The sequence below is a fragment of the Pan paniscus genome, chromosome 12, assembly GCF_029289425.2.
Source record: "Pan paniscus chromosome 12, NHGRI_mPanPan1-v2.0_pri, whole genome shotgun sequence".
NCBI classification, from domain to species: domain Eukaryota; kingdom Metazoa; phylum Chordata; class Mammalia; order Primates; family Hominidae; genus Pan; species Pan paniscus.
In genome coordinates, this window is record NC_073261.2 from 76,261,802 (window position 1) to 76,275,043 (window position 13,242).

The 13,242-nt window shown below is 35.5% G+C and overlaps 1 protein-coding gene across 48 annotated transcripts in view; it reads left to right on the forward strand.

Annotated features, from left to right (window-relative positions):
- Positions 1-13,242, forward strand: part of NRXN1 (neurexin 1) — a 1,114,986-nt gene that overhangs the window by 936,253 nt on the left and 165,491 nt on the right. For all 48 annotated transcript variants that reach the window (XM_055107954.3, XM_055107959.3, XM_055107953.3 and 45 more), the window contains one exon: positions 7,364-7,535. In XM_055107954.3, the coding sequence (XP_054963929.1) occupies positions 7,364-7,535 (172 nt within the window). The remainder of the gene's footprint in view (positions 1-7,363; positions 7,536-13,242) is intronic.

A 13,242-nucleotide genomic window follows, 5' to 3' on the forward strand; every position in this document is an offset into this window, starting at 1 on the left:
AATGTAACTAGCCAAAAAAAAAAAAAAAAAAAAGTAAAACCAAAAACAAAACCATGCACCCTGTAGTAACCCTCCTCTTGACTCATCCTCTAAGGGTGCCTTAGTTTCAAGACATTTTCCTGGAACGCTGACACAACTGACATTATTCAGTTTTAGAATGCCCCACCAAATTGGTCATATTTCAGTACCCATAATTATTGACTGTGTGATTTCAGCAAGATTAAAGTTTCCAAGAAGATAGAGACAATGGCACTTACCTTTCAGGTCTGCTGGGAGTTTTAGATGAGATACATTTTATGGAGCTCAATACCTGGCACATAGTGAGTAGTCTGGTATGTGGGGCCTGAAAGGAGAGATAGAAGGTAGAGAGAACGTAACTTCTATGTCCCTGGGTGTTGCATTAGAATCTGCTGGTAGTGTTAGAGCTGTCCAAATGCTGGTTTGCTCCCATGGCAGTTTGAGGCTTCCTGAGATCCTTCAGATGCTTCCCCCAATGCACCTATGCTTTTCCCCGCCACTCCCTCAACTCTTTTGTGGGTATGAGTATTTGCATGCACGATTTACCTTTCCAATTTGATTGAAAGTTTTCCCAGGAGCAGAAAACAGACTTTACCTGTTTTTATTCTCCTCCCAGTAGTAGCAAAATGCTGGGTGCATATTACATACTTTTTATTAGTTACCTGAATGAATTTTAAACAGACGCTATTTAATGGAGAAAATAGGAGACAGGACAGCAGGAACTTCTTGTTTTTGATGTGGTGGTGTTGCTTTTTGGGGGTTAGAGGATGGCATGTATATCTCAGTGCCAGGTTAAAACAACAAGATTAAAACCACTTCTTACCATTATAGGCCATCTAAATTGGTAAACAGAGTCTCTACCAGCCAAGAGGGCCTCTAAGTAATTCACTTAGAAATGTATTTGGGTGGCTGGGGGCAGTGGCTCACACCTGTAATCCCAGCACTTTGAGAGGCCAAGGTGGGCAGATCACCTGAGGTCAGGATTTCGAGACCAGCCTGACCAACATGGAGAAACTCTGCCTCTACCAAAAATACATTATTAGCTGGGCATGGTGGCATGCACCTATAATCCCAGCTACTACGGAGGCTGAGGCAGGAGAATCACTTGAACCCAGGAAGCAAAGGTTGCAGAGAGCTGAGATCGTGCCATTGCACTCCAGCCTGGGCAATAAGAGTGAAACTCCATCTCAAAAAAAAAAAAAAAAGTGTTTCGGCTAAATTAGCAATTATCTGAAGTGTGTTTGTTTTTAGGTGAGATAACAGATGGCTCTCTGATACTGTATGCAGTGTTGCATAGTCCAACAACTGTGACTATAGGCTCCAGACTCCCCTTCATGCCTTAAAACCTTTGCTCCCTGGTGAGGATTAGTCTCTGGAGAAGTAAACATTCCATTCACCCAACTCTGGTTTCAATCAACAATGTAGATTTGGACTATGGGAGTCTTTCTGTATTCTGAAATGAGTACAAGCATAGAGAGAGCATGTAAAGACATTGTTGAATTCTGTCCAAAGTGGGGCCCTGGAGTACTGCACTGTACTATGGTGCATGACAGAAGTTTACAGAACGTAAACAGGGCTCCCTGCTAATCTACATGCCCTCCTGAGTTGCACACTTGCTCACAATGTTTGGTCCTCCTCTGTAGGAGTATAGTAAACAGACACAGCGAGAGACATTTTTATTTGTTACTGGTCTCTGTTCCTGAGCATAGTTGAGCCAAACATTTCTATATAACAATCCAAGAATGGGGTGAGGGGAAACAGTGCGCTAAAATCTTATGTAACATGTCTGTATGCTACATGTAGACCGAAATCTTTACTTATGTGTATTCTGCTTTATCAATTTCATAGGCACATATTATATGTGCATCTGTAACATGCAGACATCTTGCTTGAAGTATACCCAAGATATTGATTACACCATTAAATCTTAATCTTAGTTAAAACATAAAACTTACAAGTGCATATGTTATTTCATATGGAATTAGACAGTGCATTAAACTATGGTGCCACTTGCTAGAAATTTCAGGGACCTTCCCAGTGTCATATTTCATGATGTTTCCCTTTAACTTGGTTTAATAATATAATCTTTATTCAGAAATGAGCTTTTGTAAAAAAAATCAATAATTACCATTGTCACTGTTTATTTAATGAATCCATGGAAAGTCTTCATTAAATTATAAATGCCTCGTTACTGATATTCTTATAAGAGATTTTTGAAATTATGATTTGAGCCAGTTATCTATTTCAAGGAATATACAGTACAGGGAGATCAGTACATGTCCAGTGAAATGACTTCTGGTTTTGCTAATGCAATATTCATGAGAATTTGCCAAGACAATCATATTTAATCCCAGAGAATAAGAGCTTGAAATGAATTCTTTTAAATTGTAATTATGCATTGGCAAGAAAGTTTAGCACGTTTTATTGCTTATATAATTTAAATGACTTGCTATCCTATAAACATGAGATGGTTGTGTTGTAAGAATATCTATAGTTTCTGAATGAAATAGTAAATACCGGTCTTATAAATATGCTTGATATTAGTATTTTGTGCTTTATGTGTATTTTAAATTTATTGTTTTCAGGGAAAACTCTTTTGCGATCATTTATAATTAAACTGTTTTTCAAAGCCTGATGCAACTTGGGGTGAAGTAGATAATGTCTGAATTAGGGTCGGGCCTGTTGTTTGAACCCTTATTTTGATAGCCTTCAGTTCCATTCTAGCTAACTCTAGAGTTTAAATCCATGAGATGTCAAAGACATTTGAAGTTGAGGCAACAACTGAACATCTCCAAGAAGAGATGGGCGTCATTTAAAAGTCAAATGATATAAGAACACTTGGACACAGGAAGGGGAACATCACACACCGGGGCCTGTTGTGGGGTTGGGGGAGGGGGGAGGGATAGCGTTAGGAGATACACCTAATGTCAATGATGAGTTAATGGGTGCAGCACACCAACATGGCACATGTATACATATGTAACAAACCTGCACGTTGTGCACATGTACCCTAGAAATTAAAGTATAATAAAAAAATTATATATATATATATAATTAAAAAAAAAGTCGGATGTTCTCCAAGCATCACGGATGCTCATTGTTTCTAAATTGTTTATTTTATTGTGTTGCAAAAAAAACAAATCCTATGAAATCTGGAGATTTCTGCACCTAGAAAATGAGCATTTTGCATTTCATACTGCAGAAAGTTTTAAGGTTAAGTTAAAGGGACTTATTTGACAGTTTAGTGCATTTTTCAACTTTAACATTGCAATGCTTCTATTCACTGAATCTAGACCTTCTTAATAATTAATACTCTGATGAAAATAGGCTCTTATGTCCTACTTCCATAATAAGTTTCATAATAAGTAGGAAACTTCAAGAATGTTTTCCAATGTATCCTGGATAAGAACCAGGTCTATAATAGACGAGACCCTAAAACAATGGGCAACCCTAGAGTAACAGATATCTTCCTGTACTTGTTGTGTTGAAAGTACTTCCCAAGGTGTAACAAGAATTAAACTTGTTCTGTAAAAATATTTCTTTCTAACCACCAGGGAAGTCCACAGGGAGTCTCAACAGTGCTTTGCTCCCTGTTGGATAGTAAAAAGGTCATCCGTTCACTTTTAGACATAAAAAGTAAAATCAGCTTACTCCTCTGTAATAGCAGAAGTCAGTTAAAGCCTCTTCATTATCCCTGCTTCAGCCACAATGGAGCCCCCACTTGCACTGGGAGGAACACGATTGTTTCCATGGCTTTCACTATTCCTCTCCCTCTCTTATTCCTCCAGGGATGAAGCAGGAGAAGAAAGAAGACATAAAGGGCAGAAATGACCTTACTTGGCTAGTATTATTGTAGCCATCTAGTTGAGCTTAGCCTATACTTAAAGTTCTTAAGGAGGCACTTTTCGGAAGCATTTGGTTCTTTACAGACCTTAACCCCATTATTAGAATTTACCTGCAATTCCATTGAGGTAGTAAATGCACTTCCTTCACATGGTCATTTAGGATTCCCACCTCACCCTCTGGTCATCTATCACTGCAACTCCAAGTTCTTTTTTTTTTTTTTTTCTTTTCTTTTCTGAGTTTTCTTCACCACTCAGCCCAATCCCTTTAGTAACCCTGCTAAACAGGATACAATACAATTCTACACAGACTCTAACCTAGGGTCCACAAGTGTCCTTTGTCCTAACAAACCCTAATGCACAAGTGGCTCCTGGTACATCAATATCTCTTTGCTTGGCCACTGGGCATCAGCCAGCCACAGTCTCTTCCCTTGAAGATTTCTCAGGTATAGTCAAATACTAGTTTGCTCACTACCTTGACCACTGCCACCCACCAAGTCCCAGAAGACACATATCAAATTTTCTTAGATGTTCCACTAATGTCCCTTTCTCCTGCACTTGAGATAGGGAAAAGCAGACTTCCACCCTGCAGTATGTGGAAATCACATCACATCTCAACTGTCTCCAAAAATCCTCTTCTAATTGTCAGTCTCCTCTTGCCTTTTTCTGCATTTTGATGGACTAGAAGTAGGTAATTAATTCCGGACCCTAAAAGCAGTTCTCAGTGTTCTCCTTTGCAAGACTGGCTTAAGTAACTTTATACTTCATTTTGTAAGATGGAAACAGTAATGTGTTTTTGACTTATTATGTTATCATGTTAACATCTCAGCTGAAACTGAAACAAAAAGAATCATTTTAATATTCTATTATATCCACATATCAGTTGCTTACAATTTATTCCAAAATTATTTTAAATATACATTGATTGATACATGTCTACTAACTTCAAAGAACAATACAAGGCCCCTTAGTGATGCTATTCTAGCAGGAGAGATAAAACAGGTAGTAAAAACAGCTGGATTTACCAAATCTGCTAGCTACAGCTATAGGATGGCACAACAGTCCTAAACTCAGCCTGGTGTAATGATTAAGGACCAGACTCTGGAGCCTGACTGTGTGGATCTGAACCATAGCTTTTCTCTTTCCAGCTGTGCAACCTTAGCCAAATTGCTTAATCACCCTGTACCTTAATTTTCTCATCTGTAAAATGAAGATAAAATAGCATCTCCCTCATGGAACTGTTATGAAGAATACCAGAGTTAGTATTTATAAAATGCGTAGAGCCCTACGTATGTGTTTGGTTGTTAGGAAACTCAGGGTCCATGTAGATAGCGTAATTTTTAAAATATTTATTTATTTTGAGACAGGGTCTTAACGCTGTCAACCAGGCAGAAGTTCAGTGCACAATCATGGCTCACTGCAGCCTCAACCTCCTGGGCTCAAGTGATCTTCCCACCTCAGCCTCCTGAGTAGTTGGGAATACAGGTGTGTGCCACCATGCCCAGATTTTCTTTTTTTGTTGTTGTTTTTTTCTTTTTTTAATAGTAAAGACGAGATCTTGCTATGTTTCCCAGGCTGGTCTCCAACTCCTGGGCTTGAACAATCCTCTTCACCTTGGCCTCCCAAACTGCTGGGATTATACATGTGTGCCATCACTTCTGGCTGGGTAATTTTAATAGCTGCAGAGACTTTAGTATATATTTTCCCCTGGACTTATTATTTTCCACCATATTTCTCATGACCCTTACTTTTAAATACATGTCATTGTAAGGCATTTTAGTATTGTGTAGACTGATTCAGCTAATAAACAAACAGCAAAAGTCCAATGAAAATTCAAACGTTATTGAAAGACCTATGGAGATTTTTTTAAAAGATTTTTTTTAGCTCAGACCTTTTTGTAAGCATGCATTATTTTCTTAACAGAATTACTTTTTGCTCATTTTCAGTAATTAATTTAGTACATACATTTTTAACACATGTGATATAACTCTACAGGAAAATTTTAAAGAATCTCATTTAAGAGACATAATAAGTTATCTTTATTTAACAAACATGTATATAGTGTTAAAATGTGATTTTTTAAAAAAGTTAAACCATCCGTCAAGCCTAAAGCTAATCAAACCAAAAAAAATTGTAAGCATGCAAACTTATAAGAAAGAGATCTTTATGTACAATAAGAACCCAGGGGGAAGAAAACCAACAGAAACCTTTAGGATCTCTACATGAAGGAGATAATGAGCAATACTGAAAAATAACATCCTCAAATATTTTCCTTTGATTAATACAATTTTGAAAAAGATTTTCCATAAGGATTCTTAGTGTAAGCTGATTCCATACTCCTGCTGCCTAGTTCAAATAATGATGAGAACCCCACAAAGAGCGAAGAGAATGTGGCCCAAATCTTCAGGTTTCTAACATTCTGATTTAAAACTTCTACAGGAAAGGATGGACTGTGTGTACTTTAAACCCTTCTTCCTCCGTGTCATTTCTCTCAACTGAGATTTGATGAAGGGTGAACCACAGACAGTTTGAGGTTATGTGTTCTGACAAGGGCCTACAGCACAAGTATTCTGTGCAACTGATTAAGGACAAATCCACATGCTTTGGAAATCAACAGAATTCATGGTAGAGTTGACAGTCCTGTTAGAGAATGCTTCCCAGAGGCAGAGGACATAGCACATGTTTCTCTTTGCCACCTTATATTATGAAATTCTAAAGTTAACAGCAACAACTTTATAGTTAGAATGATTCATAATGAGGCTTTGCATATGAAGAAGTGAAGAGGGCGTTCATTTTGTATAACGGTATCTTTGCTTCAACTTAGCTTAGATATAATCTAAGAATAAGGGAACTGAATTTTAGTTTTCGTACGTCTCCATTAAGTTATGTGTCCTTGAACAAGTCTTGTACCTTCCTGTGTTATCATCAATAAAATGTTGATGTTTCATCATCAATAAAATAAAAACATTGAATAACTTTCAAGCTGTTAGTATTTGATGGTTTTGTGAATACTGACTAAGGGACTGCACTCATTAAATGCCCCATACCCTTTAGAATGATTTCCCCTATTGTGAGTATTTGTCAATGGGCTCTAAACAGACATCATTGCTCTGATTTCACCAGTTATTAAAAGTAAGAATTTGGAGCCCCGTTTTTCTTGTGAAATGGGGAGAGTGGATTAAAGGGGTTGTGTTAAAGTACACGAAAGGATGTCCTTTGTGCAGGCAGCTGTGCACCTTCTCTGTGACAACCTCTGGGAAGAAGGCAGCTCAATTCCCTTGAAAGTGTGCCTTTTGGAATATCAATTATCCATGAAAGAGATGTCTTAAATTTGTCCAGATGTCACGAATCTTGCTTCTACTACATGTAGTTTTTCAGAAGTAAAATTGGAGGAAAGCAGCTGTTGTCCAAAGCACATTTTAAAACAATACCTTGTATGTAATCTTTATTAAATGGTGACTAGTCAACTTAATTCAACTCTTTTTTCCCCTCCTCTCTTACAGCACCAGGGAAAAATTGGAGTTAAGTTTAATGTTGGGACAGATGACATCGCCATTGAAGAGTCCAATGCAATCATTAATGATGGGAAATACCATGTAGTTCGTTTCACGAGGAGTGGTGGCAATGCCACGTTGCAGGTGGACAGCTGGCCAGTGATCGAGCGCTACCCTGCAGGTAAGCAAGTGAATATGTATCGGGGGAAGATTTTATGAAAAACAAACTGGAAGAAAAAGCACTGTTTTGCGTCCGTTTCACCAAATTGTGGTTTTCTGAGAAACCATCAACTATTTATTGGACTTTAGAGTCATGTGAATGTAATGCTGTCCTAAACTGTTCTTGCTACAGTGTACAAATGCCATTTTATAGGAGAACGTGAAGGTGTACATTATCGTTTTCAAAATTCAGGACATCAATGAAATCAGAAAAATGCACACATAAAAAGCACAACATATCAAAGCTCTTTTTACTGGATCCTTGCATTTAAACAAAGGAAAGGCTTTGTCAAAAGTAACAAAGTTAAAATTTAAAACTAAGGGAAAGAATATTATAACACTTTTTTTTTCTGAGAGAAAATAAGACCTAACGCTTCCTCAGATGGTAGTGCACAGCTGAAACACATTAAAGTGTAGGGATCCCATGAGATAAGTAGAGAACTAGTGAGAAAACAATAGTAGCATAAATCAGCAGTTATAAGAACATGTACATAAAAGAAGTTTGTTTTCACTTTCATATAACCGTAGAGTTTCATGAGGATTCTTTGACACTAGCACTACTCATTTTAAGTCTATAAAATAAATGTCAAGCCGTTATTGATAAAATAAAAATTATCTTGTTTATTGTGAATGAGTTTTATCAATATTATGTTATTGAAACAAAGGTGGTAGATTAGAAATTTTAAACAATGTTACTTGTGGTTGTATATATCCTCAATTTTAAAACAAATATGCTTTTTAAGTAATATATAAATTGAAAGTATAAAGATATTTTACTGCAATCATTATCGTCTCTATTACTAAAGGCATCAATCTCATTTCTCTCTTCCCCTTTTAGATATAACTATGTTTTTTGCAAAGCACACAATTTATAACACAGTATAAAGAAAAAGTATAAAAATACATTTCTATTTTACCCAATAAAAATAATAATCAAAATATATATTTAAATTCTTCTATCAGACTTATTTGGTTCTTGAAAGAAGTAATTTAATGACAACCAATGTATTCAATTGATATCAAATATCCCAAGTACTGACTCACAATTATGGAATGAAATGTCTGTAATACCCTTCTGGACCTTTTCTGGTTTATAGAATTCTAAATCTTCAAGCCCTAGTTCAAACCTATTCCATAAGCCTAGTACTCTGCCAATATTTGCTGAATTAAATGTAATAAAAAAATTGTTCTATGACAAAGTTAGGAAGCAAGGAAATTAATATGTCCAGTGCCTGTTATAATACTGGCAAATAGTAGGCACTCAGTAAATATTTGCTGAATCGATGTCTTGGGAATTACCACAATTTTACACTACAATTATGTGAACCATATACAGTAAGGTGAAGTAATGGAAGATTTGAAAGCCAAGTAACTTAATATGCATGCAATGTTACATAGCCCCTGCTAATCCCAGATTATTGCATTATCTGAAATCCTAGTATAAATGTGCAATTTCAATTTTTATTCTTTATCAATTTAACTTTTTTTTTTTTTGAAGCAAGATCTCACTCTTTTGCCCAGACTGGATGTAGTGGCAAAGTCATAGCTCACTGTAACCTCAAACTCCTTGGGCTCACAGGATCCTCCTTCCTCGGCCTCTCTAGCAGCTAGGACTACAGGTGCACACCACCATGCCTGGCTAATTTTTAAAATTTTTTTGTAGAGATGGGGGTCTCGCTGTGTTGCTCAGGCTGGTCTTGAACACCTGACCTTAAGTGATCTTCCTGCCTCGGCCTCCCAAAGTGCTGGGATTACAGGCATGAGCCACCATGCCCAGCCTAAAAAATGTGCTTTTAAAAGTAATAGCTAAAACCTTAATAAAATTACAGAAAGGTGTATTGGTAATTTCCCTAAAATATGGATTAATCACTGCCTATTTGCTGAGAGAAAGTCATCACACTGGATGCCATGAAAATATATAGTAGGGTAAGGTCTAGGCTTTGCTCATGGGATGTTGTCAGCTGTGAACAGTGGACCTGAACGTGCAAAATGATAAATCCTGTTACTATTGCAGTGTGGCATTTGCCTCTTGAGGCATGGTTTTGTGTTCATAGTTAATTCTTTAAAATTTCTTTATTTAGTAACTTTTAACACTTAATCAGCAATTTTCAAACTGGTATCTTTACCTAGAGCTTATTACTACTTATGGTGAGAAAGGGAAAGTCCCATTAGTTTGGGAAATTCTGGGTTAAGCTAAGTTAAAATATCTATACTTGGACTTTATTAATATGCATAATGTATCTGTAAAAGAGAAATACAGGATGCTTTACCCAAGCATAGATGATAGAAAATAAATATAGGATATATTAACCAAACATCATTGCATTTTAGTAAATATTTTATGTTTTCAAAAATGTCTATATGCCCCAATTTTACTATATTTTATTTGACTGTGCACATACCAGATGCCATGTACTGAATATAGTTCAAAAAAGATATGGTTCCTGTGTTCTTGTAGCAGACTAATGTCCAATTTGAATCTGGTAGCTGAGATTGAGGCAGTACTTATTAATTATTTGAAAAAAAATTGTACATATTTTTCTAGATTAATATTTGTTTAACACATATAGTACCTTATTTGCCAATTAAATAATTGTTCAGAATAAGAAACACAATGTAAAAGATGTTTAAAAATAGAAATGAGCAGTATCGTAATAAGAAGCAAATCTTTACATATAGTTATTTCAGATACAACTTTCAACATTTAATCAGAGATTTTAAATGCCCTTTTACCAAGATGTATTTTAGAAAATATAAATAAACCAAGAGTGGGCAAAGTTGCAATTATTCTGAAGGATATACGCAAGGTAAAACACAGAGTCGGCCCTCAAGAAAATAAAGCACATATGAAGAATTTCAATATATACATATAAAAGGTTAATGATCAATATATAAAGAACTCAGGGGAGTCACCATTGTCATCAGATGTTTTATTAATCATCTGCTCTGTGTTCATTTCAGTGTGATGCTGAGGTAGGAAATAAGCCATGAAAATTTCAAATACCTTTTTCTCTTGGAGCTTCATCTGCAACGGTGCCATAATGGCTGAATACAAATTTTGAAGAGTGTCACCTCGATTAAAGCTTTTGTGACACGGTGATTGTAAATACGAGTTCAGTAGCAAAGTCTAGTATATGTATTTTATGTCAGTTTGTGGTATGGCTCTTTTTATTAATTTTTGGGGTTATTTTTATTAGAAGAACAGCTAAATTAGAGCTTTTACCACCAAATCTTATAATCAGAGAAGCGGGAACCAGCAGACTATATTTGGTTCCTTTAAAGTGCCTGTACTGCAAAATATAGGTAATAAGGATTGAAATTAGTAATTAGTATAGCACTTAACCTCCATTATAGGTCTTTGTGGTAAGTGCTTTTATATGAAGCAATTCATCTGGTAGCAACACTATACCTTTAATGAAAGACAACCAAAGCATTGACCAATGGTACTGCCCTGTAATTGCCTGGAAGGCTTTCATAGAGAAACTAATTAGTAGAGGTAGATTTTATGCTCTTTTTGAGTATATGAAATCTTCCTGTAACTCAACAGTTTACATTTTAGAATAAATAATGAATTTTCTGAATAGAAGACCTAGTATCCATTATTTTCTATATAGAGAGCAAAGTACAGAGATAATATTTTACAAACCATTTAAAGTTGAGAAAGCCATTTCTTGGTGCTTATCAGTTAAAGCTCTAGAATATAATGCATCATTAATCTCTGATTTGTCCCTAATTACAGTTATGCGGGAAAATTTTCTCTCTCCACAAAAATAGACTTTCTTTCTCATAATATTCATTCACAAAGCCTAACATCATCTTGCTTACCCCGACTAAAGATTGCTTCAGATAAATCACAGTTATCTTTGACAATAAACTTTTGAATTTGTTTTCCTATCACAGTGTGTCAAAAGATTTCTTTTACACTCTACACAAGGTCAAATGTTCGTTTTATACTCAAGTTAACATATTAAATCAACAAATATTTAAAGGATATATACTACATAAAAGTAACATACTAAATTTACAGTCTGGTTACAGAGATAGGCAAAAAAAGTTCAAGATTAGAAATATAAAATGTGAGAAAGTGCTAGAGTTATCATATCATATTTGGCTAATTTCTGAATAAGATATAAAAGGAAAACCCATTCCAAGGAAGAAGAGACCATTTTGAAGTGAGTGGTGTAGTAAGACTGTGAAATCAATAGCAAATTAGATTTAGGTCTTTTCAAGCATGCATTCATTTAGGAAGGATTAGCAGGAAATGATAGAGACAGACAAACTATTTAGGAAACTACTAACCAATCCAGGTATCAAAAGGTAAAGTACTAAAGTAGAATGTGAGAAAATAAACAAGATGAATGCAAAATATACTGTAAAACCTAATGAACAACTTAATAGAAGGAGAGACATGCCCGCATTTTTGGCTCGCTCTCTCTCTCTCTCTCTCTCATTCTTCTCTGCCTCTCCCCCTCTCTCTCTTTTAACCAGCAATTATTCAATGTTCTAATGCTGCTGTGTGTCACCAGACAGCATCAGGTACCAATGAAATGGAAACCAGTTGCAGGAAGGAACAAAGAAGTCAAAGACATTATTATTCCTGTTTGCCAACAGATTAGTCTGATTGGGAGATAAGGAGGATCCAGAAAACCTGAACATGTCAGATAAAATGTATTAACTTTCAAAATGCCGAGTTTGATTGCTGTTAAGTTTAAGGAAAATAGAAAATGGTGGTCTGGAGTGGTAAGATAAAGAGATCCTTTAGGGATAAGAGGATCTGAGAGAAAGAGAGAAATGCTCTAAGACTCCATAGAGATGGTGTAAATCTTTTCTCGTGATCATGCAATTTGTCTGGAAGAGCTTATGAGTATTAGATCTAAACCTTAACTCTGTTTTCATCCATGAAATCTGGTAAAATATTTCAGGGCTCAGGAAGTCATATTATTACCCTAAATTCCAAACCTTTAGTGTAGCTTAATCTAAGATTAGTTTATTTTTAATTCAAGTCATCAGTAATTTATTATTTATTTAAGTCACTCTATTATTTAGAGATTGCAGGGTTGGTACTGAAGTGTTGGTTAATTTAATGATTTTTTAATATTTGTTTAATTTAATTTTTCAAAGTATCATGTAATTAAAGAAATCTACCTTACATGATCATTACATTTGAAGGAGGGAAGGAACTTCAACGTTCTTCTATTCCACGTCCTTCATTTATCAAACAACAAAATGGAACCTTGAAGAGACCAACTGGTTTGCTCAAGATCACAATGCTCGTTAGTGGCAGAGTAAAAACTACACTTGGGGACTGCTGTCTACAAGCTATGCACCTTCCTTTATAAAGTCTGGGAAACATAAAGTAAAATATACAAAGATCATTAGATGCATTTTTAAACATAGCATAGCCTATTCTTCATAACTAAATGTTATTACTTACATGATTGATCCTAACTGTATCAGTCGATGTCACAGTCTGCTATTTCTGCTGACCCACACAAACACATATACACACAAGACTGTCTTATGGGTATTTAAACATAGTAACACATAAAAAAAATTTTCTTGTAATAACCATAGTTATTTATAATTTATACGATTAATTATAATTTATCTTATAATAACCATATTTTGTTTTCACTAAAGTTTTGAATCAATAATACTCGTTAGTAAGC